The following is a 22,398-nucleotide window of genomic DNA, read 5'->3' as shown; positions in this document are numbered from 1 at the left end:
ATGTAATTTCAACAACAATAACAACAACAGCAAGGAGCAAAAATCTATTTATCTATACAAAGAAAACTATCTATCCTTCTATATACCCTATACAATTTCCTTCATTTGAATGATTTTTCGGAATTAAGATGCCCCCTACTTGGAATCTTCTTTCCAACTACCGGCGAAAGCATGTTCTACCATAGCTTGATGATCTGATACATAGGCAGCAAAAGGGATCAGCATGATCAGTATGTATTTCTCAGCCATATATGAATATAGAAGAAAGAAAGGACACTCACGACTGGACATCTGTGCACCAAAGTTACCTACACCAGGTGAAAATCCGGTAACTGAAATACGCAATCATTCGTTAGCTATTTTTGCTTGAATACACCATCAGGTATTTCACAACGTACCTGGTAGAACAACTACATCACCGACCCTCAAAGGTTCTCTAAGATCCTTCAAATCAGTCCAGACTAACCCATATTTAACACGTAAATAACTATTTGATCAATTAATCGATCAATCAACATTAGCGTTCAATCTCCTTATGAATGAATAAATGGACGAAGGTATTATTCACCTTAATACAGCATCCGTCCAAATACCAGGTCCAGTCCAAGCCATAACACCTACAGGACCACCATTTTTAGGTTCATTTAAAACATCAACTTTTGATAATGCTTTAGCATCTTCATATCTACCTTGATCTTTTAAAACTTTTATAGAATGATTAACTGAATGACTCCATTCAACTGCTTTTGCAGTAGCGTGATGTATACGAAGTAAAGCATTTAAAGCTATTGGATGAAATGGTGCTGCAGTTATTGTCCATTGTACAATTTGTATCTATGATAATGATAACAATAAATATTAGCCTGAATTTTCCATAATCTTATCCATAATCATGACCCATCATTTGATCCTGGCTAGATCAGGACTTGATCAAACTTACCGGTCTAGGCCACCAATCAAACCAATCTTCTCGATCTCCCACATCAGCTTCTAATCCAACTATAATACTTGGTTTACCTAAAACATCATCAACATCTTCATTGTTTTTCTTGATTCTTTCACTTTGAGAATCAGATAACCATCCTATACCATCATGAAACAATTTAGGATTTTTACCCCATTCAGAAGGCGATTTCAGTAAAGTCGTGTCTGTATCAGAGTAAATTCCACCTTCTAAAAGAATCAGAAGATAACGAAGTGTATCGGAACGCTAGTTAATTCGATTGAAGTAAGGATTAGCTCATTGATCGTTTCCTTCTCGTATCGTAAACTAAATATCATGCGAAAAGACAAACAGACAACGTACCAAAATACCACTTGGTAAATTATCCCAAATTACTTTAAATCTACTTCCACTTAGCTTCTTGTTCACGTATTTATCTGCATCACTGGGGGAGGAAACGTGAACCAGTCATACTATGTGTCAGCGAGATACAATAAAGTCAAAAAATAGTACAGACCAGAGTTTGTCTGTTATGAAGATTGATAAATAAGAGCTGAGGTGAGCTCTTCTTCACTCACATATCAGTCAATAAATCCCAATCCCAACCTTCATTTTGAGCATTACCATCTTTCCAAGATTTAATTTCTTTTGATTGTAATTTATTTTGACTTAATGTATATTTATCAGTTTGCCAAATTTTTTTATTTGAATCCCAATTTTCTTTTTCACCTAAACCTAAACTTTGATCTTTATTTGTTAGCCAAGGAGAAGAATTACCTAAATATGTTTTAATTCCATTTAACAGATTTTCAGAAATAGTTTTAGGAAATACTATTGATGAAAATTCTTTTAATTGATCAATATAGTTATTTAAATCTAATGGACCTAAATCATATATATAATCTGCAAAATGTCCTAAACTTGATAATGCTTCTTCTTCTTCATTATCTTTAGAAAACTTATCAGGCCATTTTCTTAATCCTGCTAATAATTTTTCTGAAGATAGATTTAATCCCCATTCCGGTCCTTTTATTCGTGATAATTCTGCCATTTTCTCTGCGTGACTTAATACCTTTCCTTCTTCCTCGACTGGTTTTGTCGTTGAATCTGAATCCGAAGAACCTGAATTTGAAGAAGTTACTTGTCCATTTGATCCAATTACTATACCAGGTAATATAGGTTCATCGTCATCTATGTCTATAAATATCACAGGATGATTAACCAGTCTTTCTGCCAATTTGCACGGCTTCATATATCGATAAACTTAAACTTACCATCTCTCCAACTCGTTTTAATTGGTTTCGTCTTACCAATAACACTACTTATCAATCCATCTTCTCTTTCATTCAATATATACCAACCTAATAAAGTTAAGACACCAAATATTATCAGAAATTGACTCAATAATCTTCTTCTCCTTAAACCTAAATGTGGATGAGGTATAGGTATATGTTTATTTATTGAATTATGTAAAGGATTATTCACATTTTCCAATGATGGAGTACTAGGTCCATAATCATGTTCATGACTGTTATCTATGTATCCTTTTTCTATATCGTTATGATCATGACCTATGATTGAATGTGATAAATTTGATAATTTTGGTATAGATGTTGATTTTGATGTTGATGAATTTCTCGAATGAGATTTTTTAAACGTTTGTGAATTACTTATGATAGGTGAAAAAGCAGTTGATGTAGTTGATTGTTCTGATGAACTTCTTCTTGAATTGACTTTTGATGAAGATGAAGATGAATCAGAAAACATCGTGTGAAAGATATGTTATGATTGATATTGCACGCAAGCAAGAATTTCCTTTATCCTTTTTTTGAAGTTGTTTTGATTTCTTGTCAAGCCTCTTTATACATCACAACTGCACGTATACTTGTTGTATGGCAAACATCTAATGATCAATCTACGATTAGGACTTATACAGCACCTTGAGCCTTAGTTATTTGCGTTGGTTAAGACTATTCTAAGGATGAAACGAGTTGCTGAATCAAGAGAATGAAATAATAAATTGTTGTTGATACTGAGATTTTTACCGTCTTGATTATGACGTCTTCTGATTTATTTTCGAAATTTCCTTTCTTTGATACCCGGTCCCGCTCCTTATTTATGACTTCTTGAGATGCTCTATAGGGGTTATGAGAAAGATATTAAAGCTGATAGGTGACTAAGTTGAACAGATAGATATATATATATATATATAGATGATATGTACAAGTACAACAGATATAACCATAGTAGTATTACATATTATGGAACAAGTAAATGTAGGAAACGGAAAAGGAAGTCACTACGAATAACTTAACTTACTGCGGAAATTTAAAAATAGATATTAGATGTGAACTTCAGCTTTAGCTTTTTCACCTTGCTTCGCAGTCACAAAAAAAGTGAAACCTCAAACGGTAAATTACATCTACAGTAATTTAAGTGATCAACATCATACAAATAGTAATATTTCGTAACAGCGTCTACTGTACTCGTAAGGTAATCAGGGATACATGATGAAATCCTTTTTAGCTGTACTAACACAACAAGTATTTAATGCTTGAAACTCTTTGATGCTTGAAATGCTTGAAATGCTTGTTTCCCAGCATGCCAAGTTCCATTTGAAACATGTGTTTCACTTTATATTTACTGAAGGATCAAAGGAACGATTTTACCAGTAAATCGATATATACGGTAATCCGATATTGGTAAATTAATATCCAAATGAAATGTTCGACTATGCGAGATAAAGTATTTGCGCAGTTAAGCTTTTCAGTCAAAATACTTTGCATACGCTGTCTTCGATCCCATTTGAAAGCTTTACTATATTCAAGAAGGAGTATCGGTTAAAGTATATACCTTACTCGAATCTCCGTCACATCCTCACATATGTCATTGATATGATTGGTGAACAAAATCATTCACAGGCAAGACTGAATTTCCGCTTTAGAAAACAGGTGTTATCGAAGGACTTCCATCATGCTTTGACAGTATATTGAATCTCAGTGTCACGTCAAAGTCCGTTGAATTTGTCCACTATATGTATAGGTATTTAAGCTATCAGGTTCACTTCAGCGAGTGTGAGCACACCTCCATAGGAGGTCTAGATTGTGTAGTCGAGGATGACTGGGAAAAGGAAGATTTCCTAATTGAGCATCATCAAGGAAGCTTAATATACTTTTCTTGATCCAGGATTTTATCCGAGATGAAGAGGTTAAATAGAAAATGGATATACCTTAGACCGTCGGCTGCCGTTAGATATAACTGTCAACTTCAGAAGGAAAAAGAAGACTTGATGACTACTAACCCATGTGGGGGCGGTAGCGGTAAATGGTGTTCTTTCCGATGTTTTAGATGAAGGCGCCGCTTTTCCCACTAAAAGTAGTAAAAGTAGTAAAAGTAAAAAGATTCTTTTTGTCTCTTTTTGACCAGAATAAACTTCCGATAATTCTGGACTACCTACTGAAATGATGGTGAATTCGTGATTTCTCTCTCTATTTCAGCGCTGAGGCTGACTTTTTTCCTACCATATACCATTTCAGATATTCTGCGCTCACCCCCTCCATCAACATGTAACATGTGTGCATTGAGCATTGACGAAAAGAATTGGCTCGTAACGAATCGCAAAGCATGTATAAATTGTATCATGTATCATGTAGCATGTTATATAAGGGAGACGATATTATAGACTCACGGACCATCAATTACATAGTCTAACCTCCTTTGTCAGATAAATAATCATCATTCTGTTAATTCATCAGCTGTCAAAAGTTATCGTCCCATATACAGAATTCTTTACACCTTTTACATCTTGCACCATCATACCTTGCAACAGCATATACATATATATAACACCATCAAGAAAGCGAAAAATCTGCCTTACCAAAACACCGGGTAGACAATTTGTACGTTAACACGCGTGAGATACTTGAAACACCGCAGCATTGTTATTATATTTTATCGCCACCATACGAAAATAAAGACTAAAGACCCCGTGCGGAGTAAAAGTGTAGACGTACAGAGACAATCCTTGGACCACATTCAGTTCTACCATAGGTTGTAGGTTGTGGATTGTATTTGCCAACAACCTCCTCCTATTCGACTCTTATTTCTTATTGCATTGAACGACAACAATCATTCACAATTACCGTTCCTTGTCCATTTATAAAACTCGCTAAAATGACGATGGAGGCTCGTCATAAGCGAATGTTAGAAGAGGTTTTAAAGCTTCCAGGTAATGGTGAGTTTATCGTTTATCGTTTAAAGGGATTGATTAGATAAGTATTCGATGAATGGAGGGATAATGTCATGTCAAAATCATGAAGACAGCTACATGATCAATTGTTGCATGCTTGGATACATATTGTATAAGACAGCTGACCATTGTTGAATAATGTTGTAGACACTTGCGCAGATTGTCATGCACCAGCACCAAGATGGGCTTCAGTAAACCTTGGTATATTCCTTTGTGTAGGATGTGCATCTGTACATAGAAAGATGGGTACACATAAAAGTCGAGTGTGAGTAAGGGGGGGGATTACTTTAAATCTCTTTATTTGTGTAAGATCGAGACTAATATATTACAAATGAAATATATGTATACATATATATATAGTAAATCAGTTACTTTAGATACCTGGACCAGAGAACAAATTGTACATATGAGAGAAATTGGAAATATCATTTCTAATCAAACATTTAATCCTAATGAAAAATTAAATCCACCACCACCTTCATATGGACATGATGAAAGAGATTCAGAAATTGAAAAATATATTAGAAAAAAATATGAAATGGGTGTATTTAAAGTTATTACCTCATCATCATCATATAATCCAAGATATGAACCTACATCATTAAATAGAGCTAAAGAAAAAGATGGTAGAATACCTTTTGGTTCTTTATCTGAAAATTCTTCTAACAATCACAAACATCCAGAATTAAATGATATTTTATCTTTTAATAAATCACAATATATTAAAAAAGAAAGAGATTTACCTGATTTACCTATTTCCCATCAAACAACAAGTAATAATTCGATACCGAGACAAAGACCACAACCACAAAACCCATTACCTTCACCATGGGCAACTCCAAGTAATACACCAGGACCAAGACCAGCTTCTTCTTCATCATCATCGCGAATAACACAACCACCACCTCATCAGCTTGATAATAATGCTACTAATAATAACAATTTGATCGATTTCAATCAAGGTCAAACTCAAATTGCTACTTTACCATTACAAGTTAATATGACATCAAATAAACCGAATCAACAGAATGGTTACTTATCAACAGGTATAGGTCAACAACAGCAGGTACAACAACCAGGAAATTACCAATTCTCAACTTCACCTGTAAATGGTTATCAATCATCTTTTACAAGTTCTATTCCCCCTCATCAACAACAGCAAAACTACATAGGATCAATGAACAGAATTAATGGTAATTCATATGGAACTTCATCACAATTTACAGGTATAGGAGGTATGGGAAATATGGGAAATAATGGATATAGTCAGCAGCAAATGCAACAACAACAAGTTGGAGGATATGGTTCAAATCTCTCACCACAATCTGCTTTCGCAAACAATGGATTTGTAGGGAATATAACCGGACCTTTAACACCAAATGCAACTCCAAGTCCAGCATTTGGTGGTGGTGGCAATTCACCTTCATTCTCTCAACCTTTGCAAATACCTAATCAATATGGACAGTCAATATATAACAACGTATCTCCATCATTTCAACAACAATCATCTTTTACACAACAACCTCAATATCTACCACAGCAACAGCAGCAACAGCAGCAGCAATACCCCCAACAACAGCAACAACAACAACAATGGGGTTCACAAACTATGATGAATAATGGAATGATTATGTCTATTAATATGGGACATTGATGGATTTTTTTTTAAATTTGTCCTCGATTATTGTGTCGAAGAAAAATAGAAGTACTTAGGATCTTATAAATATAAATATAGGTCTTCCTATAGTATTCTGCATGTTCATGATGCTATTAAAAAAAGTTGTATGTAATCAATGAAAGATTTTATTTTGGACGATTTTTGCATTTTGTTGTCCTTTATCTCTTCTCGAACCTGTTTCCTCTTACTCGAGTATATGCATTGATTATTTTTCTATATATGATGCTTTCGTATTCACTTTATGAAAATGCATATAGATATATATATTTAACACTTGATTTATAAATGATCATGCAAAGTATAAATAAGTAAGAAAGACTGAAATTGTAAAACCCATTTTTAAAAATAAACTGAAGAACCAAAAATATATTGAAAAAGAAGATTAAGATAAAATGGGGAAAATTGTACTGTATTTATTCATTTTGTTTAATCCCCGAAAGATGTGATTGATTATACTTTATTTTGTTTATTTCATTCGATACCGCTACGACCTTAATGTTGTTTTTCTTCTCTATTAACTCGATTTTGAATATGAGCTCTATTCTTTAAATGAACTTCAAAATTTTGAAGAGTTTCACCTGGACCTAAAGAATATATTCTACCTGGACTGTTTTATGAATGGATTTACAAAATCGTCATCACTCTTATCAGTATACGATCCATCAAAAAGTTATTAAACACAGAATGAATGAATGATACAAAAATCAACAACTTACCAATCCATACATTTAGCTCTCCATTCAATTTGACCTCCTGGAGGAGCATCGACAGGACGAGGTTTTTGAACAACCACAAAATCGTCTCTGGGATATTTAGCTCTCAAATCAGATAAAGCTCTTGATGCCCATATTGGTAATTCAATTATATTCTTCTTAGCTGATGAAGGTGAAATATTGATTGTGGTAGAAGGTGATCTACCATGAGGTGCTGAGACTGCGTATGAAGAAGAAGGAGGAGGTTTGATAGGAGTTTGATCTTCAATTTTAGGTAATTTATTGGTTAAACTGGTTGAAGATACGTTTCTTTGTTTCTTTCCATTTCTCCCTCTACCTCTTTTAGAAGTTTTACTTCTTGATGAACTTGCAAATGTTGAGTCTGATTCATCGTCGTCATCGGATACAGAAGAATCATCACTATCACTATTACTATCATCATTATCATTACCTAAATTCGTAGTTGGATTAAGAGCTTTAGTAGAGATTGTATTTTGTGATGCTATCGGTCCTGTGGGAGTATTAGAGCCCAAAGATGGACGTCTTGCGGAATCATCCCCGGAAGTTTCATGTGCCAATTTTCTTTTCTTTTCTTCCTGAATTGCTTGCAACCCATTGTGGCTGTTGGTATTATGATTGTGGTTAACATAGGATTCATGTTTGATGGGAGTTTGACGTTGTGTTTGAACTTGGATTTGTTGTCCAGGTTCAAGTTCAGGTGAATCAGGTATTCTAGAATGACTTATTCTTTTTCTACTTAATGCTGGACTATTATTTGCAGAGAAATCATCTATAGAGTCTTCTCTAAATGATCTTTTAATACCTATATGTGATAACGATGGAGTTGATAGTTGATGTGGATGAGGTTCCAGTATTGATCCTTCTCTAGTTGCAACATTTCCGAAATTTGCTGGACTAGCTCTAGATAGGTTTTTAGGTGGTCTACCGATTCTTTTACCTCTAGCTGATATAGTTGGTCCATGATGATGGTCTCGATGATGATGAGCAGGTGAAGATGGTCCACCTATAGGTAAATCTTGAGCAATCAAAGCCATATTTGCTTCTGCTGCGATGGCCGCTCCTCGTCTTCGATGTAATGGTGCTGAATCTTTCGTATTCGCTATTAGTTCCGGTGCGGAGAATACTGGTAATCCATTAGGTCCTAAGGGGTTTAACAAAGATCGTTGCGTTTTGATAGGGTCTCGATCAGGTAAGACAACACCTCTACGAGCTCTTCCGGCTCTCTTCTTTCGTTTGGATTCTTTCTCTCGTTGTACTTCAATCAAGGCAAGTTGATCCTCTGTCAGTTGATTGAAAATAGGGGTGTATGAAGCCATTGCAAGATCTTCCTTTCGGAGCGAAGTAGTAACCGGAGGTAAAAAAGCCAGCCGTACTTCGTCATCCAGTATAAGTCCAGATCCGAAAGCATGACCGACAAGAAAGAGTGATCGCTTGTGGACCAGAATCTGTTCGTGAATGTCATGGGCAAGAGCAGTACTACGATGTATACAAGATATCAGATTCCGATCAAAAGCAGCATCTAATATGTATGACTCGACTTACGCGAATTCCTTACTTAGACCTAGTTCCGTGACGTATGAAGCTGAGAACTCCTCCGGAGTGATATTGGAATTCAAATCCCACTCGAAGCTGTCTGATAAATTCTGGGTACCAATAATGATATCGACCTGTGACAGATCAAGTATTACTTAGATTTGTTGGGAACATGACTTGACGCAACTCACCTTGATCAAAATCCTCAACTCCTCATTTTCTTCTTTGGGTAGGACTTCCATAGCTTCTTCCACGGTCATTGGCCGTTCATCCTCGAATTTCGGTATTTCATCAACATCATCAAGTCCCAGTCCATTGGCATCTTCGAGAGAGACAATCTTGATCTCATCGTTAACTTCTTCCCCTGGATCAGTTTTGATTTCCTCTTCGATTCCACTACCTTCTCTGACCCTTCTGAAGATCTCAAACATCGCACGCGCTTCACCATCCCCTTCAGGATCAAGTTTGCCTTTATAATCTTCTTTAGGTAGACGTTGGACAATAGGTAATACTTGATCTTGATATTCCTGAACACGTTCTTGGATGGCAGCTACGATTCTTGAGAGAAAGTGTTGAGCAGGAACTTGAAAATCATCGCATAGAGACTGGGCAAACAATTCAGGAGTAACAACTTTGTCTAATGAAAGGGATCCATATTATCAGGTTTTGACCGCAAGAGTACAGAGTTTTAGGGGATTTTTGCTTACCAGAGCAGTTCCACATAAAGGTATCTTTCAATCTGAAATTATCATGTTCTAGATCCAGTCTGACGGGAACCAATTGGTCTTCAACTTGAGCCATTGATTTAAGTTGCGCAGGAGAGCTATTGAGAAAGATAAGCTGGTATACCAGTGACGGTACTTCTCTCGATTGGGCAATGATGTGGAGGGTTTACTTACAATTTGATTTGTTTTCTACCTTTGTGTGTTCTATTTGCTCTATCTTTCTCTTTATCAGTTGGCCATAGAATTCTCAATCTTTGAGATGGTTTAACTCTCATTTCACCTTTACGCAGCATCCACCACGGAGTAGCTTTATCATTTTCTTCTGCCCATTTTTTCATCTTATTTATTCTTTTAGCTTGAGTTTCTCTTTCATTGGCCACAAATTCTTTATCTTTTTCTAACCATTGTTTAACTTGAATTTTCTCTAATTCACTCATAGGTAATAAAGCTCCTTTAAAAGTTGAATCTTCACATTCATCAATATCATTGATAGGCAAAGGTGTTATTGTAGTTATTGGTAAATCAAGTCTTAAAGCGTTCTCCCATTCTTTCGGTAAACCATTAACGGTTGTCTTGGCGCTTACAGCAGGCGGTCGTGCAGATGAAATAGTGGTTTGAGGAGGTTGAGCGGATGTATCAGAAGAGATGTGGGGAGGTGGCTTAGAAGTTCCGACAGGGGAATGTGAAGGGATGAAACTAGGAGGTGGCATCGAAGCTTGTTGAGGTGTTTTTTCTCCTTTGGCCGATTTGTCTTTTCCAGATCCGGAAGTTCGTCGATCTAAAGATACATTTCTAGGTGACGGTGATCCTGGCATATTGGAGGCTTGTGGGATTACATGGGGCGGAGGTGGACGAATAGCCGGACTAGCACTATTTGCTGATGCAGGCGAACCTTGTGCCTGTGCCGCTTGAGCTGCTTGTTGAGCTTGCCAGATTCTTTGTTGCTGATTAGGCGGTATAGGACCTGGTGCACCTGCTTGCGCTGTGATTGGCGAAAATCCAGGAAGTCCAGCTTGATCAAATTGCTGAGGTGGTCGACCTATTGTTTGGCTGTGTGGCGATTGCTGAATACTCTGATTGGTTTGAGCAGCATGTGCAGCAGCAGCTATTTTTGCTGAATGGAACAGAACATTCTGCATTCGCTGTATAATATCGTGACGCAGCGTGGGGACGACATTGGCGGCATTCTGCACGGCAGCGAGGAATTGAGGGTTCTGAGCCGCCATCGCGGCTTTCCACTTCTCGTCTTTCAAATGTTGGATATTCGGTAACAACCTCGGATCGAAGGGGAAATCAGACGTGTTGATGTTGGGCATATGCGGCGGGCGGGTGTTGGGCGCACCTTGAGCTTGTTGATTAGGCCTGACATGCTGTTGAGCATTATTCGGAGAAGGTGTGTGTTGAGCTTGAGCAGCTTGACTCATGAAACTCATTGCCGAAGCCATTTGTTGCTGTTGAGCTGGCGTCATATTCTGTAAAGACGGAACGATGGGTTGTACGGGGTATGAGGCTTGCTGCACTGTAGAACTGTCATTGGGTGGTCCAGATTGATTCGAACCGGAGAATACCGGTGGAAAGGGTTGCGAGCCCTGTTGAGGTGTACCAATGTTCTGCTGCTGCTGCTGAGATTGGTGTTGAGTAAGCTGAGGTTGAAATTGCTGATTGCCCGGATATTGACCGTTAATGCCAATTTGGTTCACAGACTGATTGGACTGCGGGGTGCCTATCTGTTGAGGCTGACTTGGCGTTTGGGATCGAGCATGAACAGGTGAAACGGAGTGAGGTGGAGGTTGCGTATGGGAAAAAGCAGGTGTTTGATGCTGACTATGATGCGAGACATTTGACGGAGTAGGTGAAGGCGCGTTGGTCATTTGTTGGCCGCTGGATGAATACATTGCACTGGATGGCGGAGGTGTACTGGAGGGAGGCGGTATCATAGCTGGAGAGCCTGGTAGGCCTGGTACACCTTGATGAGGTGAAGGAGCTCTTTGAGATGCTGCTGAAGCCGGACGAGGGGGAGCCATATGTTGAGGTAAACTCGAGAGAGGGTGCTGAGGAGTCTGTACATGCGATGATTGTGGTGTATGTGCCTGTTGAGATTGAGGGGTACCCATCTGCTGTGGAGTTGGTTGACGAGCTATTCTTGGGCTTTGACCTGGTCCTGGTGTACCATGTGCAGAAGATGGTCGACCTGAAGGTGTTTGAGCTTGCTGCATAGGCTGTTGAGGTTGCTGAGGTTGCTGTTGATTCTGGTTAACCTGCGGTATGGTCGACGGCATCTGATTCGCCGTCATCTGCCTTAAGATAGATTGTTGCTGCTGTACCACAATCTGTTGCTGTTGGTTAGGTGGTAATGCAGTGAATTGAGGATTGGCAAACAGAGAATTCCTTGAATTTGTGAGGAAGTCCCTCTGCTGCTGGGTCAGATGAAAACCTCCTTGCGGATTGTTACTCGTTTGCTGGAAAACGCTGGGGGATTGAGCCTGTGAGTTCGCCATATTCCCTTGTTGCTGTTGTTGCTGTTGCTGAGTGTTAGGTACAGGAGGAGGGGGCATAGCGTTAGGCTGTTGTTGATTTGGACGAATAGGGGAACCAGGATTAGGACGCGCCTGCATCATCTGCTGCATACGCTGTTGTTGAAAAGCGATTTGAGCAGGATTCGATACCTGTTGTCCGGGTGGAACACCAGACTGCTGAGCAGGATTACTGAAACTGTTCATTTGCTGATTTGAAGGGCGCTGCTGCTGTTGTTGTGGTTGTTGTTGTGATTGTTGGCTTTGCTGAGGTATTTGAGGTTGATTCATTCCTCCTTGCATACCCTGAGCTTGAGCTTGTTGACTAGCTCTCATTGCTGCCATCAAAGCTTGTGGATTTATACTACTTCCGCCTTGTTGAGCTTGCATGGTAGCCATAGCTAGTTGCATTTGCTGAGGAGTAAACTGACGAGGTTGACCTTGTTGACCTTGACCTTGACCTTGACCTTGAGGATTCTGACTTTGAGCAGCTTGTGAAAACTGTTGCAGCATTGCCATTTGTTGAGGTGTAATTCCCCCTTGTGGGAATTGAGGTCGGAATTGACCTTGTTGTTGTTGAGCCATTGATGAAGGTCCAGGATCACCTTGTCCACCAGACGCGCCAGGTATAGGAGAAGATGTTGACATGTCGGTGTTAGACATAAACTGTTGTTGTTGCTGTTGATTCGAAGGGAAAAAGTTCATTCCGTTTGACGTCATTGGATAACCTAGATTCGAGAGGGCAGGGGATCCAGAATTGCCTTGATTAGGCGTCGACATGATGAAGCTAGATGATAAGTGAGTAAAGGTACTCCATATGAACTGATCTAAACTTACAAAACTCAATTAGGGAGACATGGAATCAAGATACTAGTATTTGCAGTAGATCTGACCTCCTCCTTCTATAAATTACGCATTAAGATCAAGAATGATGAGGATCGATGACATGAGTAGCGGGTGACAGGTATATGAAAATAACGTTTAATCGTTGCAAGAGAGTGAGAAAGGAGATAAAGGTGAGCTTAAGAATCAGCTAGATATCTGATTTGGTAACAGAGACGACAAACACTTACCAAGTTACCAAGTTTAAGTAATCAACAACCAATACCTCTCTACCTAGCCCAACTAAGTATCTAACTCGAACAACAAGTACACGAACACTGATATATTGTCCATAAGCAAATGACACGTGTTGATACTTGAGAATGATACGATAGAGACATAGCGTGTAAAATAAATGGTAAAGGTTCAATCATTGGAAGCAAAACTCACAATGGACAAAAAGTAATGTTCGTATCTACACTTGACTATTTAAGTAATGTTTTGATGGAAAGGTTTTGTGTTATATTAGTGAACCAAATATAGATCTCAAAATACGAGATGTATTTAAAATGAATAATCCAAAGGGGGGCACCGCCTTGATCCTCTTTTACAATCGTCCAATTCCCTCTGAAAAAATCACCTCTCAATCCACCTCTGAATCTAATCTAATCTTTGAGTCAAACAATAGTACTCTGCTATATAAGAACTACGTGATTGATCTTTTCATATAATGTTGATAAAGATTAATGTCATAAAAGTACGCGTCTGTTTTAATCTTAATCCGGTCAGGGGCGGGGATGAAGTTCGGGTTTGTTTAAAAAGGCATTTAATCTTAGATAATAATTTAAAAATCATATATATGTATGGGAAATGATAATATGAGAAAAAACATGTCATACAAGAGCGAGTGGTGGAACATCATGATGCTGAAGCAACAGGTATATTAACGAGCTTTCCGTATAGTGAAATTACCTAATAAGGTAACTCGTATATTTTACTTGATATATTTCAGGAAAACTTCCGATGGGAGTCTTACGTATTTCCTGTTTCCCAAATGCCACTTATCATAACGCCGTGATTGAGAACGAGTATAATAGCGAGGTCTATAACCTTCCATTCATCCATTCATTATCATCCTCAACGATCACCACTTTCATTCAACCTTTCAACCGTGTCTTGAACCTTTTACTGATCATTATTAACTTTCAGGCATCCTGTATCCCTTCATCCATAGATATATTATTGTCATCGCATAGACTACTCTTAGTTCGGTAGCTACTTTTCAGTCTTTCTACATCAACGTGGGTATCAAATCGCAACATCCTGATTCTTTCATCTTTATTCGTTTCTTCTTCCCGGTTCAACTCGAAACTCGAAACGTAAAGACGCGCAAAGAGTAGAGAAGAGATATTATATCACATTATGGACTCATATCATGTGCAACATCGGCTTACGTTTTCTCAACCTTGCTTTTTTTATCCAAATTTAGTCATTAATACAAGAAAAAGAAAAAGAATATATATAATTCAAAATGTCTAGACCTGATGAAGAAGAGCTCGTTGATTACGATGAAGCCGCCGAGGAAACTTTCGCCCCAGCCGCCACCACCGCTACAAACGGTGACAAAGCAGATGGTGATAAGAAAGGTTCATACGTTGGTATTCACTCAACTGGTTTCAGGTTAGTAGATTCACGAGCTTTCATGTTTCAGATGTAGTGCTGATTCTGTTTATCACTCTGACAGAGATTTCCTTTTAAAACCTGAATTACTTCGAGCTATTTCAGATCTCGGTTTCGAACATCCTTCTGAAGGTACGCGTCGTTCCTCTTCCATTACTGGTCATTCACATGTCAATAGTTAATGACCTTCGCTTCTAACAGTACAACAAGAATGTATTCCTCAAGCAATTCTTGGTACTGATGTTTTATGTCAAGCTAAATCTGGTATGGGTAAGACAGCTGTCTTCGTACTTGCTGCTTTACAACAAATGTGAGAATCTCTTTTAGCATCGTTTCTTGCTTATTTCTCTGGTTCTTTATGAAATACGTGCTGATGAATGAGTGAATCCTTTTCAGTGAACCTGTTGATGGAGAAGTATCAATCGTAATTTTATGTCATACAAGAGAATTAGCTTATCAAATTCGAAATGAATTTGCTCGATTTTCTAAATTCATGACTAATGTAAGAACTGGTGTATTTTACGGTGGAACACCAATTTCAGCAGATCAAGAGATTTTAGCTTCAAAAGAAAAATGTCCACATATCGTTGTTGGTACACCAGGTAGAACAATGGCTTTAGTTAGAGATAAAAAATTAAACGCATCAAAAGTTAAACACTTCGTTCTTGATGAATGTGATAAAATGCTTGAAACACTTGGTTAGTCTTTTAACATCTCTTCCAATTAAACTTTTCTTTTTACCCTCCATCACCTCGTGTACTGGTAAACATCAACGTACGTCAGGTAAAAGGTGGGGCATTTCGGCTGCGTCACCTTCCTCACGGTTTCAACAGTCAATCGAAGAAACCTATCGAAAGGGAATCAGCGCTCTTCACCGACCGTATATGGCGGAGTGTTTAGGGACAGTTGATATTGCATGGGATAGATGAATGTGGGAGAAAGCGGAGGAATGCCAACACTACACCTGCAAGGACAACTACCGATTACTTCGCCTTTCAACGGCGGGAGAGCTATTATCATTGTCCTCAATCGAATCGGCCTTATCCTGTTTATTGTCATTCACGCCTTTCTTTGTCAGGCTTTCTGTCGACATACAGCTTCACTTCTTCGCGAATCACAATTCAATCGAATACAGAGTATATGCTTACAATTGGTTTACTTACTATATTTCGCCTTCAATTGGAACAACAGATATGCGAAGAGATGTACAAGAAATTTTCCGAGCTACACCTCATCACAAACAAGTCATGATGTTCTCAGCCACTCTTTCAAAAGATATCAGAACTACATGTAAAAAATTCATGCAAAGTGTGAGTATATCCATCGATGTCTTTGTGGTTGGTCTTTAGTCGTGCTTATTTGTTGTGATTGTTTAGCCTCTCGAAATCTACGTCGATGATGAAACCAAATTAACCCTTCACGGTCTTCAACAATATTTCCTTAAACTGGAAGAAAAAGAGAAGAACAGAAAACTCAACGATTTACTCGATAACCTTGAATTCAACCAAGTGAGTTATTCATCTACCAACGCGGCTGTTCATGGTTCTTTCTGACATCATTTTCTTAGGTCTGTATTTTCGTCAAATCAGTTGCTAGAGCTACTCAACTTGATGCTTTATTACAAGAATGTAACTTCCCTTCTATCTGTATTCACTCTGCCCTTCCTCAACAAGAACGGTAAGCTATCTTTAGTTCCTCTTCTTTCAACCCTACACCAATAACTTACGATGCCTTTTTAGTATCTCACGATTCCAGCAATTCAAAGCTTTCGAGAAACGTATCTTGGTAGCAACAGACATCTTTGGTCGAGGTATTGATGTTGAACGAGTCAACGTAGTCATCAACTACGATGCTCCAACTGATGCTGACTCATATCTCCATCGAGTTGGTAGAGCTGGTAGATTCGGTACCAAAGGTCTTGGTACGTATATTATCTGTCTCCCAATTCGGCAGAAACATCATTACTGACGATTATTGCGTTCACTCAAATAGCCATTTCATTCGTTTCAAGTGACGGAGATTCTGAAGTATTACAAAAGATTCAAGAAAGATTCACAGTCGCTATTCCAACATTACCTGAAACCATTGATCCTGCTACATATATGACCTCTTAGGTTGGTCATGTCTAGGCGGATGGACATAGACGGAGGAATGTAGATAACTGTGTGAAATATATGAATATATCCTATATATAAATAAAATGAAATCTCAAAAGTTACTTTTAACCTTTGATACTTGTAACGCTATGGAATATATATAAAAGCAAATGGAAAAGTAAATTCATAACTCATGATACTTCTAGGGAATCATCATTCATGATGTTGCAATCCCTGAGACGCTCAACCATGAAATTAGAGAATAAGCTGAAGGAGATGCCTGCATCAACGAGTACCTTTATGACCAAGGCTAGCAATGTTGATAATCAATTTACTATCAACCATCAGCAGATTATTGATCTTCCCCATTAATACCCAAAAAACTTTCTATCCTGCAAACATTTACAATTCATTAAATCTCAATTTCACAGCTTCCATTGTTTGTTCACTCTGACAAATCAGCTGATTATTGAATGCTTCTAACGGTGTTGACGTTGTAAATGGTTTTGATAACTCTTCTTCATCAAGTTGTAACTTGCTATCAGATCCTTCATTAACATTACAATTTGATATATGCTATCTCCAATGATCTTTTGTTATTCTTGATCTTTCCTTGATAACTCTTAAAGGAATTGTTGGATTGGTCTTGTTTGCTAATGAAGCTCGCTGTGAATACGATATTTATTTAGATTCCATCTGAGTTTTTTTAACATAATTTAACCGTTCTTTCCTCGTTAGCATTCCCCTCCTCCTACAGATATCGTTTTCATCTGTAGTATATGTAACTATAAGTCTTCTCACTGTCCTTTGTGGAACGTTCTTGATGCTACTGATGAATATATGTATGCTCAATAACACTAACTACTGTATATTTAAGCGAGGCTGAACCTTCCCGATTCCCGATTCGTGTTTCTCCTTTATCCTGAAGAAGCAGCTTCCTAGCACTCCTTCACGTCAGTCAGAGCCCGCGATATTTGTTCACTCATTTCACCAGCTAGCATGACAGGTAACAATAAATGGCAGTCTTGTTTCTCATGTACTTCAAATCATTACAGTAGTATCATCGTCAAACCAATTCTCCGCTTCATCATTTGGCTTGCCCAAACTCACCACCGAAACAAATATCTCAGGATCAGAAAGCAACACCTACTCATCACGTAGAAATATCGGATATGAAACGGATACCTCTGAAAGAAAGTGCGATGTCCTCAGTGGCATTGGACTTTATGAGAAAACTCGACTAATCTGAGGTTACTAGACCAGATATTGACTTATTCATCAAGTCAAAGTGCAATGATGACGATTTAGATAGGATTGATGGGAATTGGCCTACAAGAGGTCAATGGACAACTAAAAGGGATAGAAATCTGAGTGAATGTAGCCTAGATAACCCGGAATCTGTTACGACGTGTATCCTTCATAAGATAAGGTATAGTTTGTATAGCGTAAAAGCTATAAATGAACAGAGAAACCATAAACGGGATAACGAGCCTTATAAACCTTTAAATAAACAAGATGAGTTCGAAGATATATTCACTTTCAAGATGATCAGAGAGTCATCATTCTTATCCGGGATCGATCAACAGTACGATAAGCGTCTCGGACAGATGAAAGACAACTCAGATTAAGACTGATAGATGGATCATATATCAATGTAGTTTTATGTTAAAACATATGGTAATCAATGTATATAAAGTGAAATCGCAATCAACTTTTGCTTGGAGCGCCATTTCATGTCATAAGAGTGGCACTCCAAACGAATAGTAACTTGTACAGGAAGGCAGTTCAAGCTCCTATACATATACATACAGTATATCTAATGCATAAAGTTGCTTCTCTTGTTGCAGATAGCGAAATCAACATGAGATTATATGCATCTTTTGATGACTATTTCGTCATTCACATTTATAATTTAAGAATCCTTTGAAAGAGAACAGTTTCTTCCAACTAGATGACGTAAAATAAAGGTCTGTTTTTTTGGAGTGAATACAGAGGTGTGCAGCCCGATAGGGGACATGTAGTTGGAGCATAGTATATAAGGTAATCCGCTGAATTATCTCATTACACTTATCTTGAATCTCAAGCAATTACTCACCCACCTTCGCAAGTAGACAATATGTCTAGATCTTCAACTTCAACTTCCATTCGCTCACAGCTCAACTTGAAAGACATCGATGTCGATTCAAAATATGAGATATATCATGACGATTTAGCTGATGGTAAGCTTTGTCTTTCCAAATTCAGAACTTATTTGTAACTTTTGAAGGGTACTGTAATGGCTTACTCTTTAAATCGTAATGTCAAACCGCTTTGTACCTATTTTTAATCCACCTGGAAACCATGATTTTACACACATATTCCATTGTCCCAAATCTGCTTCTAGATTGATAATGTGCATACAGAATTTGATGCCGCAAGAAAATCATTCTCATCATTAAGTCGAGGCACATCCGAGTCTGAACATTTAGGTAAACCTATTCAACAAGTTGATTCCATCTTTAAAATCATTACCATCTTTCTACGTTGGACGGAGAAAATCCAAAATAACAGAAGAGCCAGAAACTCTTTTTAAGTTAGAGATGAGGATGAAGACGATGTTTACCATAAATTAGCCACATTAACAACATTAAGTATTTAAATTATGCAAAAAGAACAATCAACAGGCAATATTAGATGGAAAATATTGAAGAATCGAAACAAGTTCATAATTTATTGGAGATACTCTGTTCTACTTGTGATACACATCGAAGTACCAATAAAGAAAATAAAGAACGTAATATGGATTTGATAACTCTTTCGTTAATGCCAAATCCCGAAAACCCCGATCCATGATTGATTTTAGCAACTCAATCTCTGGAGAAATTCAGGCGAAATTCAGGCGAACATCACATATATAAGATGATTCAGACACTGAAGCAGAATTGGATGAATCTTATACTGGATCCGATCGATACCTAATTTTCTTCAAGAACAACTTGCAAATGGCAAGATTGATCCAAAAAATCCGAAATCGTCTAGGGAGATAAGCCAAATCACTAGTTAATACAACAGCTACGCGGATCATTGGAAAGATTTACATAGAAATGCTGCTTGATGATCTGTTAAAGGGTTATTAGTGATACGTGGCCAAGCTCCACGGCTATATTGACAGATACGAGATACATAGTCATTGAACCATTTGATATCTTCTTAATTCCAAGATACTACCACTTATTTCTCCGAATGATATGCATTTTTGTCGCAATTCAAATACACGCTTCTAAGATCATTTATTAATTTATTCTACTACGCATAATTTACTTCTTACAGGTACGTTGTGATCTGATGGTTCTGGGAATCCAGATACTTTAACACCTTTTCTGAACAATAAACAATGTGTCGAACCACCGAAATGGAACATTCTATTTGAGGTTGGGTAATTAGCGATCGCTCACATATAATACGAATGATGTTATCATTATCAAGTTGCCATGAACTCACCCTAATTCATCACCTTTATTCACATGTTGACCTTCTTTTACAGTATTATCACAAGTCGAAACTTCTGTCATACCAATACCAATAAAAGCCATTAAACCAATTTTTGGATTATCAGCTTCGATGAAAATAATTGATCTTGTTGCTGTACAAGATAAATATTCTTGTGAAGTAGTTTCACCATTTGAATCTGCTGCTTGATTTGCTTGGAAATCTACAAACAAAGGTTCAGAATAATAAGTACCTTGAACTAAATTAATTTTTTTAATTGTTCCTGATACAGGTGAATGCCATCTATGATATGATAAAGCACTCAAAAACGCTTGATATATCGTACCACCAATAAATTCTTTAGCGTAATCTTTATCAAAATCTAATATATCTAATGTAGAATATGGTTGACCTTTTACCCAAAATTTATCTCTTTCTTTGATATCTTTACCAACTTTATATACTTTTGATTCACATGCGTTAACTATAACATTATCATTTTCAGGTTCAGCTATAGGTCTATTTTCCCATTTATATTCTCTTGTAAAGAAATTATCCCATGATGTGAATCCATGATGTTCAGCTTTTGGATCACATTGGAATAATTCTTCAAATTTCTTATTTGTACCACTAGCTTTATTTGCAACTTCTTCTAAACTTTCAATACCAGTTTTACCAAACCAATCAGTTTTACCAGTACCTAAAACTGATGCTGATTCAGGTGATGTAAGGTATTTACCCCAAACGTCAAGGATTTTCTTAATCTAATGTGGATTATCAAGTGAAAGTTATGCGAGGGGAATCAATCGCGGGATTTGTAGGTTGTCAAAAATGGTGGAATAGAGGATTATCATAATTAGTATTCGATAATTCATTGCTAACAACTCTAACAACTCACATAATCATTAACTAATGGATCTTGGAAAACAGTAAAACCAGCTGAAGTACCCATTGGCCAATCTAATAAAGCATTCACAGGTACACCAACCATACCAACTTTATGACCTGCATCAGTCCAATGTGGTGCAGTTGAGATTACATGATTCATAAGTTTTAATAAATGTTCAAAATCTCTGACTTGTGATTCACCAGTTGGATCTTTTAAGTACTCTTTATTGTCTGGAATCTGATCACACGATATAGTAAGCTATAAATTTTCGATACACTTCACTATATCTTGATTTGTTGAATCATTGGATAGATGGATCCGAAAACAAACTTACTTGTTCAAACATAAGGGCAAACAGCATTGTTAACCTTGTACTCTTATCCACTACTTCTTTAAATTCTTGTAAGATTGGATGTAATGGTTTAGGATTGTTATCGACATGTTCAACAGTATCATTCAAAAATTTATGATGATGTCGTTTATCTTGTGAATGCCAATGACCAACCTAATCAAGGAAGACGAAGATTGGAAGGACAACAAAACCGTCAGCACCAATTAACAATACATAACAGAGTCGAGAGTCATCCTTATTGTTGTCGTTCAGCAAAAGATCTCGATATGAAGTACTTACAGTATGCCTGTGATGTTCTTTAGGTACACTTTTATCTATCGCATCAGTCATCTTGATCTAGTAGTCGATCGATATGTTATACTGCAATAGGAAAGAGTAAGGTAAATTCAGTATATATACGTCTAGGTTATATCAATTATCCTTGAATTCAATCCTTATATAGGACAAGTTATATAGACTTGTATCAAAATGAAAACCCATTGAATCGTTCTGATAAGCTCTGTAACTTAAGAAACTATTCATTACAGTTTACTTTGTGGTCGTGTACTTTATTTTTAGCACTTGAATTCCAAAGATGTCACTTAACCATGATGTCATTTCAATTATTGTCTTCACTTCAAAAACCGGTACCCCCTCACATCCCACATCCCCAGTCAAGTTCCCCTGAAACCGAACAAGTCATGAATATTTCGCTCATTTTTCACTTCATTAACGTT

At 37.4% G+C, this 22,398-nt stretch overlaps 6 protein-coding genes across 6 annotated transcripts; 3 read left to right on the top strand and 3 right to left on the bottom strand.

The window, feature by feature from the left end:
• Nucleotides 1–135: 135 nt before the first annotated feature.
• On the bottom strand, nt 136–2,710 carry L201_007037 (uncharacterized protein; the record flags this gene model as incomplete). The annotated part of the gene is made up of 8 exons (XM_066222748.1): nt 136–194; nt 282–332; nt 399–487; nt 569–834; nt 941–1,210; nt 1,307–1,388; nt 1,522–2,140; nt 2,218–2,710. 8 exons carry the CDS (start codon nt 2,708–2,710, stop codon nt 136–138), a joined length of 1,929 nt encoding a protein of 642 aa, XP_066078845.1.
• A 2,406-nt stretch (nt 2,711–5,116) lies between these two features.
• L201_007036 (uncharacterized protein) lies at nt 5,117–6,846 on the top strand (the record flags this gene model as incomplete). The annotated part of the gene is made up of 3 exons (XM_066222747.1): nt 5,117–5,177; nt 5,340–5,457; nt 5,553–6,846. The coding sequence occupies 3 exons, from the start codon at nt 5,117–5,119 to the stop codon at nt 6,844–6,846; spliced, it is 1,473 nt and encodes a 490-aa protein (XP_066078844.1).
• A 516-nt stretch (nt 6,847–7,362) lies between these two features.
• On the bottom strand, nt 7,363–13,155 carry L201_007035 (uncharacterized protein; the record flags this gene model as incomplete). Its single annotated transcript, XM_066222746.1, has 6 exons — nt 7,363–7,477; nt 7,587–9,080; nt 9,147–9,271; nt 9,329–9,774; nt 9,845–9,960; nt 10,037–13,155. The coding sequence occupies 6 exons, from the start codon at nt 13,153–13,155 to the stop codon at nt 7,363–7,365; spliced, it is 5,415 nt and encodes a 1,804-aa protein (XP_066078843.1).
• A 1,573-nt stretch (nt 13,156–14,728) lies between these two features.
• L201_007034 (ATP-dependent RNA helicase SUB2) lies at nt 14,729–16,991 on the top strand (the record flags this gene model as incomplete). Its single annotated transcript, XM_066222745.1, has 9 exons — nt 14,729–14,877; nt 14,942–15,009; nt 15,079–15,187; nt 15,274–15,575; nt 16,069–16,187; nt 16,254–16,385; nt 16,445–16,554; nt 16,617–16,798; nt 16,870–16,991. 9 exons carry the CDS (start codon nt 14,729–14,731, stop codon nt 16,989–16,991), a joined length of 1,293 nt encoding a protein of 430 aa, XP_066078842.1.
• Nucleotides 16,992–19,089: 2,098 nt separating this feature from the next.
• L201_007033 (uncharacterized protein) lies at nt 19,090–19,545 on the top strand (the record flags this gene model as incomplete). The annotated part of the gene is made up of 2 exons (XM_066222744.1): nt 19,090–19,192; nt 19,376–19,545. 2 exons carry the CDS (start codon nt 19,090–19,092, stop codon nt 19,543–19,545), a joined length of 273 nt encoding a protein of 90 aa, XP_066078841.1.
• Nucleotides 19,546–20,250: 705 nt separating this feature from the next.
• On the bottom strand, nt 20,251–22,012 carry L201_007032 (phosphatidylserine decarboxylase; the record flags this gene model as incomplete). Its single annotated transcript, XM_066222743.1, has 5 exons — nt 20,251–20,374; nt 20,454–21,205; nt 21,340–21,567; nt 21,665–21,835; nt 21,962–22,012. 5 exons carry the CDS (start codon nt 22,010–22,012, stop codon nt 20,251–20,253), a joined length of 1,326 nt encoding a protein of 441 aa, XP_066078840.1.
• Between the last annotated feature and the right edge of the window lie 386 nt (nt 22,013–22,398).

The sequence above is a fragment of the Kwoniella dendrophila genome, chromosome 10, assembly GCF_036810415.1.
Source record: "Kwoniella dendrophila CBS 6074 chromosome 10, complete sequence".
NCBI lineage: Eukaryota > Fungi > Basidiomycota > Tremellomycetes > Tremellales > Cryptococcaceae > Kwoniella > Kwoniella dendrophila.
This window is presented reverse-complemented; position numbering and strand designations above follow the sequence as displayed.